Genomic DNA, 27200 nt, shown 5'->3' with positions numbered 1-27200 from the left:
TATTGTAGCTTTCTTAGAATGCTGCATGTGGGATTTTGTCATTTTCTGTAGAGACAGATCTGTTTTTCAGTCTAGATGCCTATTTTTCTTTCTCTTCCTCCTCCTTCTCTTCTTCTCTTTTTCTTTTTCTCCTCCTACTCCTCATCCTCTTCTTCCTCTTCCCCTCCTCATCCATCTCTTTCCTTTGTTTTGTTGCTGTGCTGTCCAGATCCTCCATTATAGTTTGAAACAGTAGTAGTGAGAATGGATACCTCTACCTTGTTCTTGACCTTAGTGATGGAGCATGTCGGTACTCATCATTAAGTATATTAACTGTAGGTTTTTTTTTTTTTTTTTAATAGGGGTCCTTTATAAGGTTAGAAAAATTTCCTTGTATCCATGGTTGGTGAGATTTGGATCAGGAATGTTTATTAGGTTTGTAAAATACTTTTTCTAGATTTATTGAGTTGATTATGTAGGTTTTGTCTGTAATATACTAATGCAGCATACCGAGGGGAACTCTACAAAGGGCAGTGTTTTTGCTGTAATGACAGAGGTGTAAGTCCATATCATAATCTAATTTTAGAACATGCTTATGATTTTAAAAGTGTACTCACTAATTGTATCTTGTACCTATTAATCCCTTACTCTTGAGCCCCCTCCAACATGTAGGCAACCCCCAGTGTACTTGCTGTCTATATGGACTGTCTATTCCAGACTTTTCATGTAAATAGGGTCACACAACATGTGGTCTTCTTTGACTGTCTTCTATCACTTAGCATGACTTTGAGGTCCATTCATGTTGCAGCAAGTATCAGTAGTTCCTGCTTTTTTATTGCCTTACTACATTTTGTTTGTCTATTCATCAATTAGTGATCTTTGGGTTTTTCTTCACTTTTTAGACACTGTGAATAATTGTTGTATGAATATTTGTGTACAACTATATCTGTATATCTCTATCTATCTATCTATCTATCTATATTAATTCTCTTAAATAGACACCTAGGGATAAATTGCTATGTTTCTTGCTAACTCTGTGAGACAATTTAGAAACTTTTAAACATTTAGATGCACCATTTTCTATTCCTATCAGAAATGTATGAGGAGCTTGGTGTGTTAGTCCATGCCCTAATCCCAGCACTATCGGAGCACACTGGAGAACTGCAAGTTCAAGTCCAAATTGGGCACCTTAGTGACTTAGTGAGGCCATGTCTCAAAATTTAAGAGGGGGGGGGGACTGGAGATATAGCTTAGTATTAAGTTCCTGGTTCAGTCTCCAGTGACAGAGAGAGAGAGAGAGAGAGAGAGAGAGAGAGAGAGAGAGAGAGAGAGAGAGAGATAGATAGATCAATATTTATGTATCCTTTTTCTGTACTTAATATTGTTTTTTGTTTTGTTGAGACAGGGTCTCTTTATGTAGTCAGGCTGGCTTTGAACTGCCTTTTAGCCCAGGCTGGCCTCAAATTTATGACAGTCATCTTGCCTCAGCTTTCATAATGCTGGAATTACAGTGTGTAATTCCACCAGAATTCACCATCTCTGGCTCTCATTATGGCTTTGATTTGCATGTTTCTACTAAATAGTATTTTTTTTTTCATGTATTAGGTACAGAGTCTCACTACTTGGACTCATAGGTCAGGTAGAGCCCTCTCTCCTGATGGGAGGAAAGGAACCACTCAACCACCATAGGAACATGTTTGTTTATACATTTGACAAAGTTAGTATCAGGTGACACAGGGTTGCCTAGGGAATAACGGCTGAAATTTTCTCAGGCAAAGTGTTTCTCAGAATTGAAGCAGCTTGATTGCTTCAGGTACTCTTAATTAAACTAAATGGACAAAAACTGAAAGCCTTCACCTAAAATCAGGAACAAGACAAAGATGTCCATTATCATTACTCCTGCAATATAGTTCTGGAAACATTAGCCAGAGCAATTAGAGACAGAAATAAAAGGAATAACAGTGGGAAAGGAAGAAATTAAATTATTTTTATTTGTAGATGGCATGCCACTCTACATAGCAGACCCCAAGAACTCTACCAACAGACTTACAGATTTAATAACCAAATTTAGTAGCATAGCAGGATACAAAGTTAACATTCAAAAATCAATAATGTTTCTGTACACAAACAATGACTACACAGAGAAATTAGGGAAACCACACCTTTCACAATAACCTCCAAAAAATTTGAAATACTTAGGAATCTAAAAATGAAGTAAAAGATTACTACAGTGAAAATTATAGTCTTGGTAAAAGGAGATCAAAGATGATTTCAGAAAATGGAAAGATATTTCAACATTGTGAAAATGGCCATACTCCCAAAATTGTTATACAAATTCAATGCAATCTCAATTAAAATACCATTAGTATACTTTACAGAACTAGAGAAGACATTTCTGAAATTCATCTGGAACGAGAAGACACACAGAATAGTAAAAGCAATCCTGGATAACAAAGGAAAGGCAGCAATCATTGCAATCCCTGATTTGAAATTAGACTACAGAGCTACTATGATAAAAAATCAGCATAGTACTGGACAAAAAATAGATCTGAGGATCAGTGGAACAGATTAAAAGATACACAACTACAAACACATTCGGTCACCTTATCCTTGACAAAAGGGCCAAACATACTCACTGGAAGAAAGATAGCCACTTTAGTAAATGGTATTGGAAAAACTGACTTTCCACATGCCAAAGATTAAAATTAGACTCATGTTTATCACCGTGCACTAAAGTCAAAATGGATCAAATATTTAAATATTAAAAGAGAAACACTAAATCTGCTGGAGGAGAGAGTAGGTAGAAATCTTAAAGACATAGGGATAAGTAGAGAGTTCATGAACCAAATCCAGACGGCATGAGAAATACTTCTAAGAATCAACAGCTGGGATCTTACCTTATTAAAAAGTTTCTGCACATGAAAAGAAATCACCAACAGAGTAAATATATGAAAAAATTTCTGATATCATTTGTCACTTGAGAAATGCAATTTCATACAACACTGAGATTCTGTCTCACTCTAGAAAGAATGGTTATCATCAGGAAGTCAACCAATAACAAATCCTGGAAAGGCTATAGGGAAAAAGGAACCCTTCTCCACTGTTGGTGGGATTGTACACTGGTAAAACCAGTTAGAAATCAGCATGGAGATTCCTCAGATAGCTAGGATTGGAGGTCCTATTTGACCTAGCTATTCCCCTCTGTGGTGTTTTTCCAAAAGAATTTAAAACATTGGGCCAGCCAAATAGCTCTGCGGATTAAAGTACCTGCAAGCAGGTGCAGGGGCTGGGGTTCGATCCCAGGGCCTGCCATGCTGGCTCCACCCCTGGGGCACACTGAGACTGCAATTGAAACTGGGTGTGGTGGCGCATGCCTGTAATCCCAGCTCTTGGGAGACTGTAAACAGGCGAATCACTACGAGTCTAATCTAGTGGTGAGACCCTGAACACCTTGTAGACCCTTACCTAATAATTAAAAAAAACAAAACAAAACAAAACAAAAAAAAAACACCAAAAAACAAAAGAACTGAAAACATCATACCACAGTGGTATATGGGCACCTATGTTTATAGCAGTACGATTTGTCATAGCTAAATCTTGGAAAAAACCCAAATGTCCATCACCTGAGGAATGGATAAAAATGATGTATTTTTATATAATAGAGTATTACTCAAGCCTAAAAAAGGTAAACTTGAGGCTTTTAAAGGTAAATGGATGCAAATAGAGACCATAGTCAAAAGCGAAATCTGATCTGCACGTGCCGATAGCATACCGCGTCTCTAGCGTAAGCACCTGAAGGAGTAAATAGAATTTCCTTCAGGGTACGGTAGGTACTGTGGAAGGCAGTGAATCTGTTGGAAGGGAAGAAAACTGGGATAAGGAAAATCGTGGGGAAAGAAAAGGAAAAAGACAGATTTGTGTGTCTGTGTAGCATAGCTTAGATCTGCTGATTTCTGCTGGTCTATTGAAAGGAGTAGTTAATACCAATTTATTTTTTCTTTTTAATTTCTTACAACTTTTTTTCTTTTTTACCAACATTGCATACTTATATCTGTTAATTTAGACAATATTAATTTGAAGACTACATTATGCAATATAACAACCATTGTTGAATTCGTATTACTTGTTTTAGTGAAATTCTGTATTGTTTCTAATGCTTTTTTTTTTTTAACCTTTTTTTTTTTTTTTTTGTTCTGTTTTTTTAAAAAAAAGGAGTTGGGAAGCAGATGGCCACGAGTAGAGTTACCATTAGACAGGTGAATTTAAATTATTCTGTTTCTGGTTTGTAAGACAGGCATTGGGGTGAAGCCCACTTGCTGGGCCTCCCAAGCTCCTCCCAGGGCTTTTGGGCACTTCAGATAGATTTTTCCTCATCTAAACTAGGAAGGTCTACTTTACTTGAAAGTCTGCTCTCCATCAGCTCTTTCTGATGTCAAGATTACAGTTCTATCAATTTCTTTTCTTTTTGCTGGTTATGAGACCACCAGGAATGCTCTTTTCTTAATTGTGTATGAATTGGCCACTCACCCGGACATCCAGAAGAAGTTGCAGCAGGAGATGAATGCAGCTTTGCCCACAAGGCACTTCCTACGTATGATGTTCTAGAGGAGAACAGAATCTCAAGGGTCTGTAAAAAAGGTGTTGGAGTTAATGAGTGACCATTCCCAAAGGGACAGTTGTGAGGGTACCAATATTTGTTCTTCACTGTGACCCAAAATACTGGCAAAACCACATGGATTTGTACCTTCAGTAAGAGGAACAAGGAAAACGCTGAGCTATATGCGTTCAAAAGAAGATGAAGAAGAAAAAGAAACCACAAACAAAAAATTTAGATATAGTGGAATAATGTTGACTAAGAGTCAAATTTGTAAGGTTTTTGTTTTTTTTTTGGTGGAACTGGGGATTGAACTCAGGTCCTTGCGCTTGCCAGGGAAGTGCTTATTCCATTGAGCCATCTCCCAAGCCCCTCAAATTTGTATAAAATATTTTATAATACAGTCACTGATTATGTGGGCCTGCTGTATATTCCATTTTGATTACTAGGAAATTAGAAATTTAGTTATCTTTGTGATCATTGCTTGCAAAGTGTATTCATCATGTAATTATTTTTGTTTTGAAATACATTTTTATCAAGCTCAGTGAGACACTTAGGATATTGTTATCTGTTTTGATTACCATTTCTCCTGATTCTCCTGAATGACTAGAAAAATATTTTCATTATATTTCATTACCTTTTGTATTCCTTCAAAACCCAACACTTCAATCCAATGTGCATTGCATTAAAGTTGAGTTACTGGTCAAAAACAAAAAAAGAATTTTCATTTTTGTCTCCCTTAGTTTCTTCCTTATTTGATTGAGCAAAGCTAGAGGGTTTTATCAGTGGGACCGGGGGACCATTGCTGTCCTCCCCTCCATTCCTGTGCTTGGGACTTGATTTTAAAGTATTCCAAGCCAATCCTTCAGTGGTCTTAGAACGTAAGGTAGATACAAGAACCAAGAATATAGCAGCATTTCTATATATATATCTGTGGTTCTTGGGACTCTGTCCTGTGCCTACACTTTTTCCCTTTGGCTTCTTCTAAGCCTATTTTTTCTTTATGGCTTCTCTTAAGTTCGTTTTATCTCTCTGGCTCTAGTAAACCTCCATCTTCCAACTTTTTGTACCTGATGAAATGCCAATACTGATACACACCTGTGCTGAATATTGGCACTACCAATGCACTTCTGCCCCCTGTTGCCTGCACAATAAGAAGTGCCCCCTCACCCACTGTTCTTCCTTTCCTGTTTAGTTCCAGTTTGCTTTCTCCTGTTCAATGCAGAGTATTTGCTTATACATTTGACAAAGTTAGTATGACTGGAATTGTCTCAGGCAAGTTGTTTCTCGGGATTGAAACAGGTTGATTGTTTTAGATACTCTTTATCCTCACACTGGTCTTGCGTTGCCCCCTCACTTGTGACCAGTTCTCAGCTTGAGCCACTTTTAACAGGTACAAGGTGTAGGAGTTCAGTTTCATTCTTTTGAATGATTGGTTGCATTTTGTTTGCCAGTCTCTTGTTGAGGATTTTGGCAACTGTATTCTTTTTGGTTGGATCTTTGTCTGATTTTGGAATCTGAGTAGTAAGGCTATCTTTCAGGAATGATTTTGGGAGTACTGCCTCTTGGTTTCATCACAAGTCTTGTGGAGTATTGGTGTTACGTCTTCTCTGAAGAGGAAGTTAAGTAAAAATCTGGGAAATTGAATATTTTAGATTCACAAGAGAAAAAGAACCTGATGGGTTAAGAATTTAAGTTCAAAAAAAAAAATAGAATTAAAGTTCAGGGCAGGTGTGATGGGTAACACATGCCTATAATCCAAGCACTCCGGAAGTTGAGCTAGGAGGATCGCTGTGAGTTCAAGGCCAGCCTTGCTACATAGTTCAAGGCCAGTCCGAACTGCATAGTATAGGTTGTATATACAATTTAAATTTAAAATGAGTTGTAATCACACTGCTTAGTCATATTAGCATGACTAAAAATTCAGCATGATGATAACACATTTTTAATTCTAGAGAAACCTTGTTTGATCCTTGGCTAAGCCTACCTATAAATTTCAATATCCTAGTTTGCCTAGTTTGTGATTCTTACTGAATTATTTTCAAAGTTAGGGTGTGTCATGAGTGACCTAGCCATTAACATATATTAGATACATTTGTGTCTTTCCATAATGTCAGATTTTATTGAATAATAATATATTCACAAATGACATCAATTTTATCAGCCTTGTCTGGTTGAGTATTCAAGATTTCACTCTATAGCCAATGAGCCAGTCAATCTTAGTTTGATTGATTGCTTGGTTTTTTGAGACGGCATTACAGGCTGACCTTGAACTCCCATTGGATCCTCCTTTATCAGTCTCATGAGTGCTGGGATTGTAGGTATGTACCTCCACACCTAGAAATCAAATTCTTTTTTTCTGGTACCAGTAATCAAACTCGGAACCTTGTGCTTGCCAGGCAGGCGCTTATGCCACTGAGCTATATCCAGGGCCCCCATAAATTCTTCTGTAATCCTTGTTGCTGATATCCATGGCACTCAGGTTATACATCACAGTGTGCACAATGATGCACAGGTTGCAGAACACCGAAGACGAGGTTAACAGCAGTTGCAGGATCCCAAGGGGCAGAACTGAAAGCAAAGGCTGAGAGCCCAGGGATCTGAAAGGTCACCATAGGTGGCAAATTAAAATTATAGGCCAGGCAGAGCTTGTCTGAGGTATGGGCTACTGAAATTGCAGAGTTGGTTCGAAGCCCATGTCTGGACAGCAGAAACTGTACTGTGTCCTTGAGATCAAGGTAGGCTGAAACTGGAGGACGGAGAACTGGAGTTTGTTACCTGCTGATTGCAGGATGCATCCATCATGTGGTCTGATGAGATGACAGGTCAACCTGTGTCACCTCCATGCTCCACTGTTGGGTGCTCCCTTTTTATATGATTTTTATATGTCCTATTAGCTTATGTGCTTATTTTTCTCTGGTATAATTTAGTATGTCATGTGTCCATGTTCCCCTGATTTAATTTGATGGGTTTATAGGTGGTGGTCTTTATTATCCTGGTTAATTTCATTAGTTTATCCCTTATGATTGTGCTCTGTAGGTGGAAGACATTTTTTTTTTTTTTTTTTTTTTTTTTTTTTTTTTTTTTTTTTGAGATGATCTCACTGTAGTTCAGATTGGCCTGGACTCACTGTGTAACTCAGACTGACCTCAAACTCATGGTGATCATCCTGCCTCAGCCTCCAGGTGCTGGGATTACAGGTGTGCACCATCATACTCTGCTTGTTTTAGAGTTTTTAAATAAGATTGATGTGTCCAGCATGTGGTGGCCAGCTATTTGCACTGACACATTGCCAAGTTATTCTTCCTCAGCATTTGTGCTCAGAATGGAACAAACTGCTTTATTAAATGGGACAAAGCACAGCCTGAAAGTTATACATGGAGTAACTCAGAGCAGCACATAGTCCACGCAGGATGTGTCTGAATAAATATGTTGATCTCAGTGTCCAGTTCTTAGTTGTTTGGGGGCTTGCAGGTTAGCTCAGTTGTCTACAGCACCTGCTTGGGCAAACTCAGTCAGGCACAGGGGAAAGCGGTTCGATCCCCAGCTCTACATGCTGCATCAGACCCGCCCTTAAGGCACCCTGAGCCAGCCCCTCCCCCCAAAAAAAAATCCTCAGTTTTTAGTTGTTTAATTTGATTGGTCATAGAGCAATATAGTTCACATGAGGAATTTGATCCTTAGTGTATTTGCAACTGCATTTTTTGTTTTTCTATTCAAGTCATAGTTTTTCTTTGATCATGGCGGACTTGGACTACTAATAGGACAGTCCTGTGACTTAGAAAATAAATTTAAGTTTTCTTGGTTCTGGAAGCTACAAGTCTGAAATCAAAGTGTCAACAGGTTTGGTTTCTCCCAGAGGCTCCCAGGGAGATCTCCTAGTTTCCGGTGTCCATCAGCAAGTTTTGGCATCTCTCAGTTTGTAGACAGATTATTCTCTGCCTCCACTTTCACATGGCATGGATAATGCTATTTAGTTACTATCAAAGGTATGAATTTTAATCTGTACATAAGCTTAAAGCTGTAGAAAATACAAAGGCATGAAAATAATCTGAAATTAGAAAAAGCAAACTATCTCTTAAGGTACCTGACTCAAAACTTTTCTTTTGTAGCTTTGGGCAAGATAAGAGGAAAACCTCTTCCATTACTCTTATTTTTTGAGGCCATATTTAGCACAAGTCGTGCTTTTAGAAATCCTATTGATGCACATCTGACTTTGGAAGGAATCAAATGTGGACTGTCTGAAAAACGGCTTGATTTAGTCATCAACTGGGTCACCCAGGAAAGGTAAGCAAAATTCAAGTTTTAACTAAATTTTTATTTTATTTTATTTTAATTTTTTTTTGCAGAACCGGGGATTGAACTCAGCCCCTTGCATTTGTGAGGCAAGTGCTTATTCTACTGAGCTATCTCCTCAGCCCCTTAACTAAGTTTTTATATCTCATTACTACAGTTCTGAAAATTATGTTTTATCATCAGTGTATTATTTGAACATATATTTTAGGACCTTATGACAATCAATTAGTTGGAAAGCATTCATGGAGTGATGAGGACCAGTCGCAGTGAGACTAGGTCAAGAATTGATTCAGTGCGAGGGATGTAGCTCAGCCATACAGTGCCTGCCCGGCAAGGGCAAGGTCCTGAGGCCCAGGCCCTGCCCCTGAAAGAAAGAATTGATTTACAGTCATTCACAGAATGCTTCTTGATGATTTCATGGTAGATGGAAGGTAGACAATAAGGATGGAGAAGGGTCATCAGTATCGCACTGCTTGGGAGGGAAAGGCAGGAACCAGGTTCCACACTGACAGGGATATGTGACCCCAGGTGATGTATCAGCTGGAAGAACATACAAGGATAGCAGGAGGTGGCTGCTGCTTTTTTTTTTTTTTTTTTTTTTTTTTTTTTTTTGGTACCAGGAATTGAACTCAGGACCTTACTTTCGCCAGGCAAGTACTGCGCTGCTGAACTATATCCCAGCTCTAGGAGGTGGCTTCTTGGAGACAGGAATTTGAGTGCACAGAATTGATAGAAGGAGGGCTTCTCAGGAAATACCTATGAAGGATTGAGTGATGCAGAATAGGGAAGTGACATTGTGGCCTCAGACAAAGTCTACTTGGCCTAATTTATGGCTCTGGCGCATAAACCATGCTACAGAGCTGTTCTCCCTTGCTACAGGCACTGGCCTTTTATATTTCTTTATTAAGACTGTCAAGCCCATTAACTGTGGGCTGCCTAGAGGAGGGGGGAACACACAGGGGGCACAGCAGCTTCCATCAACCAAGAACAGCATGCTGCAGAGAGAGGCACCTATGAACCACCTGCAACCAGCACCCAGAGCAGCTGTAAAGGGGACGGTGGCCCCGTGTGGAAGGTTTAGGTGGGGCGTTTAGGTGGCATCTAGGCCAGCCAATCATTTGCACAACATAGTTCTGTTTGTCTTACATATTAAGTTCACTCCATCCAGGCACAACTTCTCCAGGATTCTGTGATCATAATTCTTGGGGAAACTGTTTTGTGAATTGTTGTGAATCAACTCTTGATCTGGTCTCGACTGGGTTCTCATTGCAAGAAGGGTTGGTGGGACAAATTGGATCTTCTGTTACATTTGGTCCTAGATCTGTAACTTAGTTTTTATAATTTTATTGAGATATAATTTATATGATATACATGTGTAAGGTATACAGTTCTATGGGCTTTTTAAAAAAACTTTATTTTTTCAGTTTTTATTAATTCATGCTTGCATTACATAACGATTACCTTACTTTTAGCAGTTGGTACATGCACGTAACACATCTTTAAAAAAATCCCCTTTCCTTCCTCTTGTTCCCCCTTCCATCTCTTGATTGCTTTACCAGTTGAACAAAATATATTTTCCTACTTCCCTTTATCTTTTATTTTGCTCTTTATTTATATTTTGGGTTTCTCATGTAAAAGAAATCTTGTGGTATTTAACTTTGATTTAGTTCACTTAACATAGTCTCAAGGGCTTCCATTTTCCTGCAGGAACTCAAATCTATTTTTCTTTATGGGAAAATAGTACTCCATTGTATATAAACACTTTCTTTATCCATCATCTGTTGATGGACATATAGGCTACTTTCAAGATTTAGCTGTTATGAGTTGTGTGGCTACATATATGGGTATGCATGGATCACTGTAATCTGACTCAAGGGGAATGGCTGGGTCAGATGGAATTTCTAGTGTTAGTTGTTACAGGAATCTCCGTATTGACTTTCATATGGTTGCACCATTTTACATTACCAGAAACAGTGTAGAAGGGTTTCTCTATCCCTTCAGCCTCACCAGCATCTATTATTTCATTTCTTTATAAAACCCATTCTTTCTGGAGTAAGATGGTATCTCAGGGTTGTTTTAATTGCCAACAGTGTTGAACATTTTTCCATGTACTTATTGATCATTTGTACTTATTAGAAATGTCTATTCATTTAGGTTGCCCATCTTTTGATTGCATCTTTTACTTTATGGGCTGTGATTTTTATGAAGTCTTTTTATGGTCTAGATACAAGTTGTCTGAGGAATAGCTGGCAGAAGTTTTCCCCCTTCAGTAGGCTGTCTCTATTCTATTGGTTGTTTCTTTTGCTGTGTAGAAGCTTTTTAATATGATCTGGTCCCATTTGTTCTCAGGTCCACTTTTAGAAGTTCCTGAAAGCCTCATAGAATTGGTAGCTGGGATGTTAGAGCGCACAAGAGAACTTTAGGAAAACAGTGTGATGAGGGGTGTGGGAGTGGAGGACCAGGTGGAGTTCTTACGCCCATTCTCCAGCCCTTTGGGGTTACAGATGGAGCAGCATCATAGTGGTGACCACTTGAAAAATAAAATAATGGTAGTAGTAAGAGGTTAATTAAAAATAGTACTAATAAGAGATATTAATAATGGTATTAGTGCTAACATACACTGGGCACAATGTACTAAATGTTTATAGTGTAGTAAAATGCAATGGTGTTATTCCTAAAATACTGGAATTATTCATCTCTCCTGGTATAGCAGCCACTATGTTGATTCTAATTTACTTGTCCCTTTTCAGGGAGTGTTGTGACTATGTGTACTGAAACCTGTGTCTTAGTATTTAAGTTGGAAATCAAGGAATTACTTAACAAGTCATTGATTTGTGCTCAAGTTGTATTCTTGTTTTAGGCCTATTTTTGTGCTGCCCACCACAGTAAATACAGAAAGCTTTATTTTCTAAATTTTCAGTAAACATTTTGTAGCAATTTCAGGATTTCATTTTAGTGTTATCAGCAGTTTGTTCATTGGATACAGACACCAGTGTTATTTTTGTAGCCATTAATTAAAATACAACTAAAGCACAATTTCCATCTAACTAATAATGAGGAGTGAAATTTTTAGTCTCATCCAACTGTTCTTTTGGCTCATGCTGGTAGATTCTAGGTAGAGTTACTGTGATAGTACAGATGGTTTGCTTCAGTTGTGCATGAAGATGGAGGATTAAACTATGGTGACAAATGGGGCCAATGTAGCTCAGTTACGGAACACCTGCCTAGGGTTCATGAGCCTGTTGAGTTCCATTCCCGGCACTGGGGCCTTAAAAGTTGGTGACAAATGAAATCTGTTCAAACAAGCTATCTTAAATGAACTACTTCTTTCAGTCTGTCTTAATAAGTACAATTACAGCCTTTCCTCATGTTGCTTCTTATAAGTCTGTAACAAAACTTTAAAAATAACAGTGCTACCATACTTTGTCTTCTTTTTAGTATAACTACATGTAAAATCTATCATTAATTATGGGGTAAAATTGTTCTCACTGTCTTTAGCCAACATTTAATACATTTTTACATTCTGCAGATTTTAGAACCTCAGTATACTCTATATAATTTCAAGAACATCAAGACCCTCACAGGATAATTTTTTTTTTCATTTGTATATTTGTTACAGGGTCTCACTACGCAGATCAGACTCATGGTGCTCCTCCTATTTGCAGCCTTCCCAGTGCAGGGATTACAGGGGTGCGCCACCACACTCAGACTGCGTTGCAGGCTCAACACGCCCCTGGGGCAGGGGCAGCATGTGGGACAGGATCGAACCCTGGTCCCTGCACTTGCCAGAGCAGGCACTTAGTCCTCTGAGCTATCTTGCTGGCCCAAGATAATTTTTATTTACCTTGTAATTTTAAATCTTACCAGTCATTTCAAGAAGTTTTAATCTTCTTTATAAATTAAAAAAAAAAAAACAAAAAACAACTTGGCCTTAGTTTCACCAAAATATTTTCCCCCAAAGGAGTATATGCTGATTATTTTTGTTGTTAAATCTTAGATGTATTTAACTTCTCCTATATCATTACATATTGACTTGGAATTCTTATAGGCTATAGAAAAATCAGTCCTCCTTTGTTGAATTTTCAAATATTTAATTTTAGCCACTTATCAAGAGTTCTCTAATGTGAGCCTTATTGATCTGCTTGCTCTAGGATAACATTTTCTGAGGAGGCTGGGGATGTGATTATTGATTATGGGGAGCACGATACTTTTAACAAGGCCAAGTGCTTGGCTTTAGCTCAGATTATTTACAGCAAATGTGGCATGCATAAGAAAGCTCTTCTTTGCCTGTGTAAACAAGGTCAGATTCATGAGGCCATGGAGTACATGCAGCAGTTTAAGGACTTTACTTCAGGTAAGTGAAATAGTCTATTTTGTTTTTTATAGTAGTCAAATTCTGGACTTGAACTGTAAGATTACTCATTATAGCAGATATTATTTTAAATTCACATCATAAAACCTATTGTAGACATACTGGTAAGTAGATTTCCTTTGTAATTTTTTATGAAAATAAGATGTAGCTCATTGACTTTCATGGTAAACATTCAGATTTAGTATGCATTTTCTCATTATGTGTTTAATAACTGGACAGTACTAGAAATTATAGTCTTGAAGATAAATTTAGTGGATATATTTGTCTGTATAGCTTTAGGAGGGCCAGCCAGATAGCTCAGCAGATTAAAGCACCTGCTTAGGCAGATGCAGACACTAGGGTTTGATCCCCAGAGTGCCATCTGTGATTGAGATGGGGTGTGGTGGTGCATGCCTGTAATCCCAGTGCTTGGGAGGCTGTAAACAGGAGGATTAATATGCGTTCAGTCTGTGTAGTGAGACCCTCGAGACACTGTACTGAATACATACAAAGAGAAACAAAAAAAAAAAAAAAAAAAGAGAGAGAGAGAAAATTATGTAGCTTTGGGAATGTCCAACCTGCAGCCTGCCTTTTTCCTATTTTTTAAAATGTCATAAGAATTTTTTTTTTCCAGAACTGGGGATTGAACTCTGGCCTTTGGGCTTGCCAGGCAAGTGCTTATTCTACTGAGCCATCTCCCTGGCCCTAAGAAAAATATTTTAAAATAGAAAGGTTTTATTACTTACATACTTTATATTATATACCTTACTTGTGGGCCAAGAAAAGTTCACTTCACTCAAAAAGAGCATAAAAACAAATAAAGGTGGAACACAGGTTGGACGCTCTAAACTGGAATATGCTATAAACATTAGAAATGATGAATTAGGGAAATAATGTTCATTTGAGGATGTTTAAGCACCTACATTGTATTTTTAAAAAACTATCCTAAATTCTTTATTGGGTTATGAATTTTACAAACATCGCGTATATTATTAGCGGTAGCGGTGGAGCTGGAGAGTATTGTGCCTTCTCCAAGCTACAAGGCGAGAACCACCAATGGTGTGGTGGAACTTGTGGCCCTTTCCGAGGCCACGACTCTTGCGGCCTGCAGATGTCAGCCCACGCATCTCCCTGTTCTTGTGGACCGGTTTGGTGATCCCCAGGGTGTCAGGATTTCTTCTCAGGGCTTTGTGGAATGGATCAATAAGGATAACTTCAAAGAATCTGTATGTGGAATCTTCACCAACCCAGTAAGAATCAACAACTCTCAGAGCCCCAAAGCGGCGTCCAGCTCGCTCCTCAGCAACAGACGAAGGCTTCGCGAGAGCTTCAGCTGGTTAACGCCACAGGCTTGCCGTCAGTGGCTCCCTTAGGAACGGGACGTTCGCGGCCACCGCGGTGCACACGAATCCTGCGTATGACATGCACTTGCTTGGCCTTGTATCCCAGTCTGCGAGCTTTGTGGGGCGAGGAGCCCTGTGGAACCCTGAGAGCTGCGATACTGCCAGTAGCGGACAGCAGCGGAAAGCGCAGCACGTCGGCCTGCTTCTTCCTCCGCAGCTCCTGGATGCACTTGTACACGCCCATCTTGGCTTACACAGAGCGATCGCTGGTGATGGAAGAGCGAAGATCCGAGCCACCCTACCTGCGGGCTGCCGCCGGACCCCTACATTGCAACTGAGGCATTATCTAAGTGAATTAGCCAGCAGGGTGCCCTGCTTGAAGGAGCCGATCTCTCACTGTGTGCTAGCTCACAAGTAACCCTACTGTACAAGGGTCCTGACATCTTACCATGTCCCATGTTTTTGCCACGCTTGATTTCTAGACTCTATCCTTGACTTAAGACTTTGCAAAATGAAACCAAGCAGAGCAATTTTAAGTCACATTTCCCAGGAAAATGAGTATTTATTAAGCCTGTTGACTCTGATAATTTTTGAAATACTACATTGTCTTTTACTTAGAATCTGTGTAGTTTTTAAAGTTACTAATTCTTTCATTAATAACATCTTACCTGACATGAATATTGTAATAACAGCTAATAGCTAGACTATTCATGAGCATTATATCACTTAATCCTTGTGCTGACTCTTTGAAGTTGGTTTTGTTATAATCTTTACTTTTTAGATTTTAAAAAAAAAGCAGCCCCCCCAAAAAAACAAACAAACAAACAAACAAACTGTATTTCTACAGAGAGGCTAAGGCCCAGAAAGGTAAGTAGTTCACCCATAGTTGCAAAACAACAGGACAGAATCTGGCAGAGTAGGTACCACACTGTTATGGTTTGTATCTAGTTGTTCCCCCAAAGCCTCATGCAGTGGTGGGGTTGTGGGCTTCCAGAGTTTATGATTAATTCATGATCTTAATGCTGGAGTTACGGGTGTGAGTGCTACGCCCACCCTGGGGTGGATACCCGGGTGCAGTGTGAGAAAGGGGGAGCCCAGGCATGCTCTCTGCCTCAGCTGCCGCTGCTGCTCCTGCCTTTTTGCTCTTGCTGTTTTGCTGTTTTTCACCGCCATGAAGTGCTGTCCTCTGCCGCGTGCCACCCTGCCTGGGAGCCAGCTGAGTATGGGCTGAAACCTCCACAAACTGAGCTAAATAACCTTTCCTTTGGTAATGTTGGGTGTTGGGTATTTTGTCCCAGCACTGAAAGAAAAGAAACTGAGAAACAATTACAAATTGTTGGGTCTGGGGAGATAGCTCAGTAGAATAAGCGCTTGTCTGGCAAGTGTGGGGTCCTGAGTTCAGTCCCTGGTACCACAAAAAAGAAAAAAATTGGTGAATGAATTATATTTATTGTTTTCTAAGTATACAGATTATTTTCTGTTATTTTTTTCGTATGCAATAATTGTATTAGTGTTTAGACATGAAGCATAGTTTTTAATTGTTCTTGGAATTTTTATTAAGTAAAATATGAATTCCTTCTTGTTTGTAAACTCTGCCTCGTGTAAGTGCATGGAAACATGATTGGCTGTCATATTTTATGTTACTCTAACTCTATTATACTCTGAAATAATACATGCTTTAGTAACTTGAGACATTCTTGTCTTTTAAGCCTTGATAATTATTTTTAAAATTGATTATAAGATGAAAATGATAATAACTTGAACAAAAACTGAAGGATAGAAACAATATTTTAAAAAATTGTTAGAAATTAAAACATGAACAGGTGTGGTACCTGTCTTTAATTCCAGTTCTTGGGCAGAGGCAGGACAATGGTGAGTTCAGTTAGCCTGGCTATGTAGCAAGATCCTGTCTCAAGAAAACAAAACAAATAGAACATTAAAAAAAATCAAAATGGAAAATTCAAAAATATCTACGAGCTCAGGGCCAGTGAGATAGTGCAGTGGACTAAGCGCCTGCTTAAGCAAGTGCGGGGACTGGGGTTCGATCCCTAGTACCACATGCAGTGCCAGCCCTGCCCCTGGGGCACGCTGAGCCTCTGATGGACTCTGGGCATGGTGGCACACGCCTATAATCCCAGCTGCTGGGCAGGCTGAAAACAAGAGGATCACTATGAGTCTGAACTGCTTAGTGAGACCCTGTAGCTAAATAAATAAATAAGTAAATAAATCTGCCAACTCATTTAAAGTGACAATAAGCCCATGACACATTATCATGAATAAAATATTTTATAGCAGAATAACTTTACCAAAATCAAACAATTTAGTGAAAAAGAGTAGCATTTTTTTTAAAAGCATTATGTTGACCTGTTTTATTTATTTATCTATTATAAAGACTAAAGTTACTGAGAGAACTTTCAGTCTGCCAGTGTTGTCAGTCTGTCATGACTGGGACATGAACAGAATTATAAACTCTTTTTAAGTGCTTGCACATTGAATAAACGTGCACTTCTGAACCACAAAATAAAAGGTGCCATTGTTTTAAATTTTTCAGGTCTCTGATGTGTTAGTTACTTTCCTCTCATTGCTGAGACAAAATATCCAATAGCCAAAATTAAAGAAGGAAAGGTTTTTTTAGCTCACAGTTTGTGTAGGTTTCAGTCCATACTTGGCTGGCTCCAAGGCTGGGTGGTATGACAGAGGGCAACCATTCATAGCAGCAGAAAATGACAAAAGCAAAAAAAGCAAAAGGGAAAAGCAGGAGGGAGCAAACCTCTTTCTCTCCCTAATAGTGTATGCAGGATACCTGCCCCAGGGTGGGTGTAGAACTCACACCCATAATCCCAGCATTGGACCATGAATCAGTCAAACTCTAGAAGCTGCCCCATGACTGTATGAGGCTTTGGAGGGACAGCTAGACACAAACCATAGCATCTGCAGTGTCTGGCTTACTAAGATTGATGGCACACCCTGCTTTTGTATTCAGTTTGTTGATATGATGTAGCCTCTGGAAAATACTACTATAACATGTGAGAAAATAAGAGTGGAAAAGGTAAGTAACAAGGCCGGGGAGATGGCTCAGTGGAATAAGCACTTGCTGGGCAAGCGCAAGGGCCTGAGTTCAATCCCCGGTTTAGAAAAAAAAAAAAAAAAAAAGGTAGATAACAAATTAGTAGTTTTATGCAAATAGCCTTAATATTATAGATGATGGACCACATTTTGAGAACCATCTTGTAGGTATTCATGAATTAAACAGATGTGACACTTAGCATTAAGCCCTTATATGCTTATTAAAAGAGACTATACATGAGACATGATTAATAATGATTAATGACATGTCAAGACAAGGAATAAGTAAATGGATTCGTGTAGTAACCAAAAGTACATGTAGTAACCAAAAGAAACAGGTAGTCCAATTAGAAATCATGTCCTTTCTGGTTAGCTCAAGACCATTTCTTGTCCATAATGAGTAAATACTGGTTCATTAATTTATGAGAAGGGGGTTTAAAAACCTCACTGAACAAAATAGAAAGTGGGCCAATTGCAAAATGTTAGAGGCTAGGAGGATATTTCATTAAAAAATGTCATCTTTGTGGAGGCCAAGGTAAGTGACTCAAATCATAATGGTCTATTTCTATCCTAGGAAAATATTTTTTCATTCATTTGTTAATTTTTTTTACCTCATTGGTATAAGATTATGTTCTTTTTCTTCTTTGTTATTTTCTCCTGTCATTTATCTTTCTGTATGTATGCAAACAAATCATATATACAGATATATACACTTAATACATACCATGTGTATAATTTTAGAACACTACATTAAGAAGGGAATGGACTTCAGAGTCAGTTGTAAAAATGTTATTGGTATGTTTTTGATATATGTAATGATAATACTCATATAGTTACCTTTACATGATATACATTATTTTTTTCCATTCTCCTCCCCTTCCAGCAACTCCTTTTTATTTATGAAATCTTTGTTTCCATTTTTCCTTGTACTCTTTTTTCCTTGTTTGTTTAGTTCTTTCCCCCTCCTCTCTTGTTCCCTTTCCCATTTGAACATTTTCTTCCCATTTCCCAATATCTGTTATACATTTTGGTCCACATTTACACTTTCAGTTGCTTACAGAAAAACAGTGCACTATTTAAAAATGTGTGCCTGATTTATTTCATTAAGAGTATGGTTTCACATTGCACCCATTTACTCATACGTGTCTCAAGCTTAGCCTTCTTTATGATAGATTAATATATATATCTCCATTCATTGGTTGATTGGCATTTGAGCTGTTTGCAAGATTTAGCTATTACAAACTGCCACTAAAAACTTGGATATTCATATATTGCTGAGATATAATGCTTCTAATTCTTTTGGGAAGATACCAAGAAGATGAAAAAGCTCAGTCAAATTCTCTTTGGAGTGAAATGGTGTCTCAGTGTTGTTTTGATTTGTATCGCTCAAATGACCAGTGATGTTGAACTTTTTTGGGTACATTTATTTATAGTTTCTGCTTCTTCTTCTGAGAAGATCTATACATTTTAGTTGCCAAATTTTGGATTGGGTCTTTAAATATAGTAGGACTGCTTTTTAAAATTCTTTACATTCTAAGTAGTATCCTCAGTCTGAGGAGTAGCTGGATTATCTTTTTCCTTTGTTGGTAGTTTTGTTTTGCTGTGCAAAAGCTTTTTAACAAGATGAGGTCCCAGTTGTTGATTCATTGATGCTTCCTATGTAATTGAAGTTTTGTTCATAAAGTCTTTGCCTGTACCAAGGTCTCCAAGAGTCCTGCTTACTCCATTTCCCAGCAGATTTAGTGCTTCTATTTTGATGTTTAAGTCTTTGATCCATTGATTTTAGTTTAGTGCATGGTGAGAGATATGGGTCTAACCTTCCATGTGGGAAGCAAGTTTTTTCAGCACCAGCTATTAAAGTGGGTATCTTTCTTCTAGTGAATGCTTTTGGCCCCTTTGTCAAAGATATGGTGGCTCAGTGTGTCTGGACTTGTTTCTGTATCTTTTAATCTATTCCATTGATCCTTGGGTCTGCTTTCTGTTTTTCTTTTTTTGCTCTGAATGCCTTCAGGGCAGGTTTGGCTGGCTTGAGTTACGGGGATTGAACCACAGCAACCTGAGCCTGACTGCTTTGTTGAAGCAGCCACTTAAAGAGCTGAGTTAAGGGGCAGGCCCCCTGCCTTTTTTTTTTTTTTTTTTTTTCCCGGACCCATTTTTTTTTTTTTTTTTTTTTTTTTTTTTTATCACAGTAGCTTTGTAATATAATTTCAAGTGAGGGATTGTGATGCTCCCTGCCTTAACTTTGTTTCCCAGAATTGTTTTTGGTATTCTAGGTCTCTCTCTCTTTTTTTTTTTTTGCTCCGAATGCCTTCAAGGCAGGTTTGAGTTGTAGGGATGGAACCACAGCAACCTGAGCCTGACTGCTTTCTAGGTCTCTTCTGGTTCCAAGTGAATTTTAGGATTGTTTTCTCTAATTCTATGTGGTATACTATTGGTATTTGATTAGGATTGCATTAAATTTGTATAACAATTTTGAAAATATGGCCATTTTCACTGTATCTGTTCTTCCTATTCACGAACATGGCATATCTTCCCATTTTCTGATATCCTCTTTGATCTCTTTTTCAGAGTACTATAGTTTTCAATGTAGTGTTCTTTTACTTCTTCCATTAGATTGATTCTGAGGTAGCTCCTTCCTCCCTCCCTCCCTCCCTCCTTCCTTTTTGCCCTCCCTCACTCCCCCCTCGCTCTCTCTTTCTATGCTGTGTTTCCCTAATTTATCTTTCAGTGGATTTTTAAATCTGTATACAAGAATGTTATTAATTTTTGAGTATACTTTGTCTACACAAATTCTGTACCCTTAGACAGAATTTGTGACATAGACAGAATTGTGTCTATGGTACAGAATTTAGTTATTAAATCTAGGTGTCTTTTGGTGGAGATTTTGGGGTCTTCTATGCAGAGTATCATGTCATCTGCAAATAATGATAATTTAATTTCTTCCCTTCCTGGGTTGGAGATATAGCTCAAGGGCACAATGCTTGCATGGCAAGTTGGAGGTCTTGACTTTGATTCCCATACCCCCTAAAAAAAAGAGAAATGAGGCATTCAGTTTCCTCTCTGTCCAACTTCTTCCCTTCCTATCCTTATTCTTTTTATTTCTTTCTCTTTTCTAATTGCTCTAATGTTACCAGAACTATATTGATCAAGAGTTGTGATAGTGGGCATCCTTGTCTTGTTCCTGATTTTAGAATAAAAACTTTCAGTTTTTGTCCATTGAGCATGATGTTGGCTGTTGGTTTGTTATAGATGGCTTTTATCAGATCAAGATAAAGACCATTCTAATTTTCTATATTTTTTAAAATCATTAATAGATGTTGGATTTTAACAGATAGTTTTTCTGCATTTATTGAGATGATTGTATAGTTTTTGTCCTTGACTCTGTTAATGTGGTGTTTTACATTTATTTATTTGTATCTGTTGAAGATTACTGTGTCTCTGGGATGAATCTAACTTGGTCATAGTATATAATTTTCTTGATGAATTGTTGCATTCTGTTTGTCAGTATCTGATTGAGGATTTTTTAAGAAAATCTGTGTTCACTAGGAAGATTGGTCTCTAGTTTTCTTTTCTTTTTTTTTTGTGGGGTGGTGGTTTTGGTATCAGGGTAATGCTTGCTTCCAGGGTTGGATCTGGGAGCATCACTTTCCTTTCAGTTTCCTTAGAGTTTTAGAAATAGTGGCATTTAGACTGTAAGTTTCTTATAGAACTCAGCAGCAAATCTATCAGGACCTGGGCTTTTCTTTGTTGGGAGGTTTTTTTTTTTTTTTTTTTTTTTTTTTTTTTTTTTTTTGTGGAACCGGGTATTGAACTCAGGCCCTTGCGCTTGCCAGGGAAGCACTTATTCCACTGAGCCATCTCCCTGGCTCCCTGTTGGGAGGTTTTTAATTACATCTTTAATTCCTTTCTTCTTTTTTTTGAAATGTATTTAGTGTAATGTCTACAGGGTCTCACTATAGCTTCTGTTCTTCAGCCTCTCAAGTGCTGGGATTGCAGGTGTACGCCACCATACCCGGTCTCAGTGGCTGGCTCAGTGCACCTGGGGGTGAGTCCAGTGTGGCACTGAAAGCAGGCTTTGAACTTGTTATGTAACCCATGTTGATCTTTAACTCATGATTATCCTCCTGACTCAGCCTCCTGAGTCCTGGGTTTACAGGTGTATGCCATCATGCCTGGCTTTATCTGTGTGTGTGTGTGTGTGTGTGTGTGTGTGTGTGTGTGTGTGTGCCCGTGCATGTATGCACGCACACGCAGTTTTGTACACCTTTACTATATTGTCTCAGTGTCTTTAGGATAGTACTTCTTATTTATATAGTACGGTAGGTTTTTTTCTGATCATACTTTATAGTACTATAGTTTTATGTTCTGCCATACTTAACAGTACTGTCTGTAAGTGTTAGCATAAAAGCAAAGTCATTGAATTGGTGTTTCCTTTGACTATTCTTTGTTCTGAATGTTGTAATGTACATACTATATACAAATCCTCATTTAACAACCAGTTCATTTAATGACCTGTTCCCAGGAATGGGACCTTGTCATTAAATGAAGAATCTCTCCATATGTCGTGTGTATATTTAATTTGGGATAGTACTATTGAATTGGGTTGGAGTTTGTCTTTGAGGGGTTTGGAAGGATTGAAAACAGAAGTGTTGACTGGGAAGTATAGACATTAGCTGGTACACTTCTAGTTGATTTATCATAACATGTTGAGATACAGTTTTTCATCTTTACTTTCAGATGACCTGGTACAGCTAATAACATTATGTCCTCAAGCTGAACTAATTCAGTCTCTCACTAAACAAAGGAATGAGAACCTACCATTTTTATCTTTTGTCTTTATTATACTTCATTTATTCTCTATAAATATGGAAGAAATTGGGATTAAGTTGCTTCAAGAAATAAATAAAGGTGGGAAAGGTAAGTAAAATGATCTGAAAGAAGGGCTGGCCAGATAGCTCAGTGGACTGAAGTGCCTGCTTAGGCAGAGTGCAGTGGCCCCACCCCTGGGGTGTGCTGAGAGAGCAACTGAGACTGGGCGTGGTGGTAAACGCCTGTAATCCCAGCACTTGGGAGGCTGAAAACAGAAGAATCACTACAGATCTGATCTACATAGTGAGACCCTGTAGACCCTGTACTAAATACATTTAAAAAAATGTTCTGAAAGAAATAATGGGTTATTTAGGGGAAGTTTCATAATGTGTATGAATGAATTATCTCAAATTTTCTTTTAGAGTTCCTTCTTAGCATCATTTAGCTTTAGGAATATATAAATGTGGAGATCACCATGTCAGTAAGTCTCCTGAAATATTTGTGCTTCTTGAGAGAATCAGAATGAAAAAAGAATCTTTATTAAACTTGATTGGAATGCCATAATAATTTTAATAACTAACGCTATTCTAAAAACATATATTATTGTGTACATTTGTGATCTTTTACATGCTTTTTAAAAAGTTATTTATTTATTTATTTATTGGCAGAACCAGTATTGAACTCAGTCCCTTGCATTTGCCAGGCAAGCGCTTATTCTACTGAGCTACCTCCCCGGCCCCTTAAAAGTTATTTAGATATAAGCTTTATATGCTTTAATTCTTTGTGTGTGTGTGTGGCACTAAGCTATATCCCCAGCCCCTATGTTTTAATTCTTAGACCAGACTTATGCATATTTACATGATACTACCTCTGAACCTAAATCTACAGTGTAGTATAGAGTAATAAATTAATTTTTCCCCTCCTTTCACTAATTAAACATATAAAATCAACACAAACTTGATTTTACATTATTGTTTAGGGTCAAGGAAAGATAGACAGATTACTTGAAGTCGCATTTTGATAGGTGATTTTATAGTTGCAAATTATTAAAAATATCAATCAAATTATTTCAGAAGAAAATGGCAGTTATGGTAAACATAATAGTGTTGATAGTATGGTGAGGATCTTTTTTAATTTTTGGGGGTCTTTTTGAGACAAGGTCTTTCTATGCAGCTCAGGCCTTGAGCTTACTTTGTAGCCCAGGCTGCCCTTGCACTCATAGGAATCTTCCTGCCTCAGCCTCCCAAATGCTGGGATTATAGGCATGTACTGCTGTGACCAGCAGGATAAATCATCTTGTATTATATGTAATATAGGTATTAAGTAAGAAATTAGTTCCAAGCTGGGTATGGTGTCACTTGTAATCCTAGAACTCTGGGAGGCTCAAGTAAGAGGTACTGCAAGTTCAAGCCTCACCCAGTCAATTTAGCAACTGAGGGGGATATAGCTCAGTGCAAAGGTTCATGTTTCAATCACCAGTATTTCAAAAAGATTATAGATACCAAATGCAGACCCAATAATAGACTTTCAAAAGTAAATATTGTTAGATTTTATTTATTTATTTTTGAGATGGGTCTTGCTGTGCAGTTCAGGCTAGCCTTGAACTCACTGTGTAGGGCAGGCTGGCCTCATTCACAGCCTCCCAAGTGCTGGGATTACAGGTGTGCCCCAGCATGCCTGACCTAGATTTTTTTTTTTAAAGGAAAATTATTTCACTTTCTTTAGAAAAAAGTATTTGTTATAAAAGCTACTTAATTAAGAGGTCTCCACTTAAGAGGTTAGAGAATTTCTGTATCAGCCAGGGTTGAAACAGATGTAACACAAGATGTACAGCTGTATAAGAAATTACAAGATTGGCCTACCACCGTCAGCTAGAGGGGATGAGGAGGCACAGAAGGCGGCTGCACAGCAGAGACTGAAGGATTCAGACCACGGTCTGGAGCTCACGGCAGTGTTCAGTGTAAGTCTGTATTGGGAGGCTGATGGGACTGCGATGAAAGGCTGATGAGTCTACACCAGAAGGCTGGCGGGTCCAAGGCAGAAGCCAAAGACTCTGCTAGAAGCCAAAAGACAACGTCCAAGCTGAAGGCAAACACTGGAGCTCCTCTGAAGAAATAGAACCCTCTGTCCTTCCTTAGTTCTCTTGTATATCATTTAAATGATGGGCTCCCCTAGGGCGGCCCCTCTACACCCTGGGTGTAGAATTGCTGAGCCAATTTAGTTAAGCTTTAAACTTCTCAAGTTGACACAGCCAATCAACCATTACAGTCTCCTAAAGAGTTTCTTAAATCCTTGGGATGGCACTACTATGCCATTTCTAAACGTGCTTATAGCATCATAAAAACTCAAAGGGGCTTCCATTGACAAGATGAGCCTGCACCCTTCACTTTCTGAACTCCCTGCCTTGTAGCTGTCAGCTGATACTTTACCCAAGAGTCAAAGGAGAGATGAGTAGAGAAGTGTAGAGTGTGAAAAATGGTAGAGGGTTGGATTGAGACATAAAAAGTTAATGATAATGAGGAAAAGGGATGTACTATAAGCTAGACAAACCATGTATTATATCATTAAGTTTATGGACATCAGGTAGAGTTTAAGAGTAACTGAGTTGAAATTATATCTCTTTATATTTTTGAAGAATTGCTAAGTGCAGATTATCAAACAAATGTTGTGCTATAATTTTTTTATTTTTTCCCCAGATGCAATAGAACATCTTATGATGAGTGATTCATTTTGCTCACTAGAAACATGGCAAGACATGGCAGATGTATGTTCACAAAACGGCTTTACCAAATTAGCTAACAACATCATGTCCATTCTTCAATCTCAGGCTGGAGTTACAGTAATTTCTGAAGAAGATGAAAAAGTTAACCCAATGGAACATGTTTTTTGGTAGTTCTATATTTTAACCAGTTGAGGGAGCTTGTACAACATTATGGGTATGTTGATTGTGCAAAGTATTTTTGGCATAATTATAAATAAAGCTCTCAGAACTAAACCACACTAATTTTGTTATGATGATATTTAGACTTTACTTGAAACATTTATATTACTGTTTTTTTTCAATATGGTCATTTCTTATATTGAATTTAGATAAAATCCAAGATTACAACTTAGTGTGCAGTTGTATAGAGATTTTAAGGACGTAAATGAATGTCCAAATATATTATTTTTGGGCCGGGGAGGTAGCTCAGTAGAATAAGTGCTTGCCTGGCAAGCGCAAGGGCCTGAGTTCAATCCCCAGTTCTAGACACACACACACACACACACACACACACACACACACATACACACACGAAAAAAAAATATTTTCTGGTGACTTAATTTGATAGCAAGAACTGAAGAAGGTAAGGTAGGTGTTTTGCCTATAGGCTGACTGACCAAATATCAAATTCTGCAAGCTTGCCTTGAAAAGAGAAGCAGATGTTATTTTAAGGTTAACTTGCCGATAAAACCTAGAGCACAGTAATTTTTTGCCATTGACTTAAAGGTATGTCCCATGCTTTGGTATTTATAAATAAGCAAAGGTAGGCTGGGGATTTAGCTCAGTGGTGGAATGCTTGCCTAGCAAGCTGAAAACCCTGGGTTTGGTCCTTGGCACCAAAAACAAAAAGTAAGCCTCACTTAGAAAACAATTTTAAAAAACCAAAACACTAGAGAAGACAAAAAACAAGGCACCTGCAAAGGTTGGACTTCAACAAGAAATTAGAAGTCCTGACTTACTCTTCTTTAGAAGGATGAACCAGCCAAATTTTATGTAGATGTTGACCTGGAATACCTATAGGCAGAGAAAATGCATCATCAAAGCGGTTTTTATTATTTCAAGTGCCTGGATAAGTATCTTATTAAAAACCCAGAATTCTGTGCCATTGACAGGTGTGATTTCCAGAATATTTAATAAGTGTGGCATGGGCACCGATCAAGCAGAACAGACCCCCAGCTTCTCAGAGCGCTCTCAGTCCATGTGCCACAGCAGAACATACGAGCTGAATGTCCACCTTGAAGGGCGAAGTGAGCTGCTACTAGATAGAATAGGAGCAAAATCACACACTGGCTTCCGAACTTGAAATTGAATGAATTTTTTATAATGGAAAGGATCTGAACTTGGAGTTAGTCTTATATAAAAATTCTGATACATTCTCTTACTCATTTGTGAAATGTGGATAGTCATGGCTATTTAGGTTTATGAAGATTACTGCTGATTTGTATATGAAGTGTATGTGTATCACATAAGAAGGCATTTAGTTATTTGTAGGAGGTTGCAGAAAGAAATATTTCTCTGCTTTATACTTACAAAATCCCACATTTTAACCCATTTGTATGATATAATTGTATTTATCTGGACTATTTGATATACTGGCATAACTTATTGCCTATATTAAAGTATCTCTGAGCTCATACTACGGTTGCCTATGTTCTAAATCTAGTGTTACATCAGAATCGTGGGTAAATGCTCATGAAACCAAGAATAAGAACAAACAAGATTTATTTCCAGCTGGAAGATGACAAATCCAACAGGAAGTCAGATAATATGGATCCTGAGAGAACTTTGTTCTGGGTTTTTATACATTTACAAGTAACCTTGGTAACCATATTACCTCATTTTGGAATTTTTACAAAAATGTCACCAGGTATACATTTCCCAGGAGTTTGTTAGTCAAGCAGGATACTGTTAAATTTTAGCTTATCTACAGTTTGTTCTGTTTGTTCCATTAGTTAACAACTTACTCTTTTTTCCCCATAATTTTGAGAAACAAATAGCAAT

The 27200-nt window shown here is 38.1% G+C and overlaps 1 protein-coding gene across 4 annotated transcripts in view; it reads left to right on the top strand.

The window, feature by feature from the left end:
• Positions 1–25549, top strand: part of Clhc1 (clathrin heavy chain linker domain containing 1) — a 61289-nt gene extending 35740 nt beyond the window's left edge. For 3 of the 4 annotated variants that reach the window (XM_023716583.1, XM_004632429.2, XM_023716581.1), the window contains 4 exons: positions 8686–8860; positions 13021–13223; positions 22367–22546; positions 25135–25549. In XM_023716583.1, the coding sequence (XP_023572351.1) occupies positions 8686–8860; positions 13021–13223; positions 22367–22546; positions 25135–25331 (755 nt within the window). In that variant the 3' untranslated portion in view covers positions 25332–25549. Of the gene's footprint in view, positions 1–8685; positions 8861–13020; positions 13224–14216; positions 15348–22366; positions 22547–25134 lie in introns of those variants that run through there. The other variant, XM_023716582.1, reaches the window with a different exon arrangement.
• The last annotated feature ends 1651 nt before the right edge of the window (positions 25550–27200 follow it).

Source organism: Octodon degus, unplaced genomic scaffold (assembly GCF_000260255.1).
Source record: "Octodon degus isolate 3935 unplaced genomic scaffold, OctDeg1.0 scaffold00048, whole genome shotgun sequence".
Lineage (NCBI taxonomy): Eukaryota > Metazoa > Chordata > Mammalia > Rodentia > Octodontidae > Octodon > Octodon degus.
Note: the sequence above shows the minus strand (reverse complement) of the source record. Positions and strands in the feature narration are given on the sequence as shown.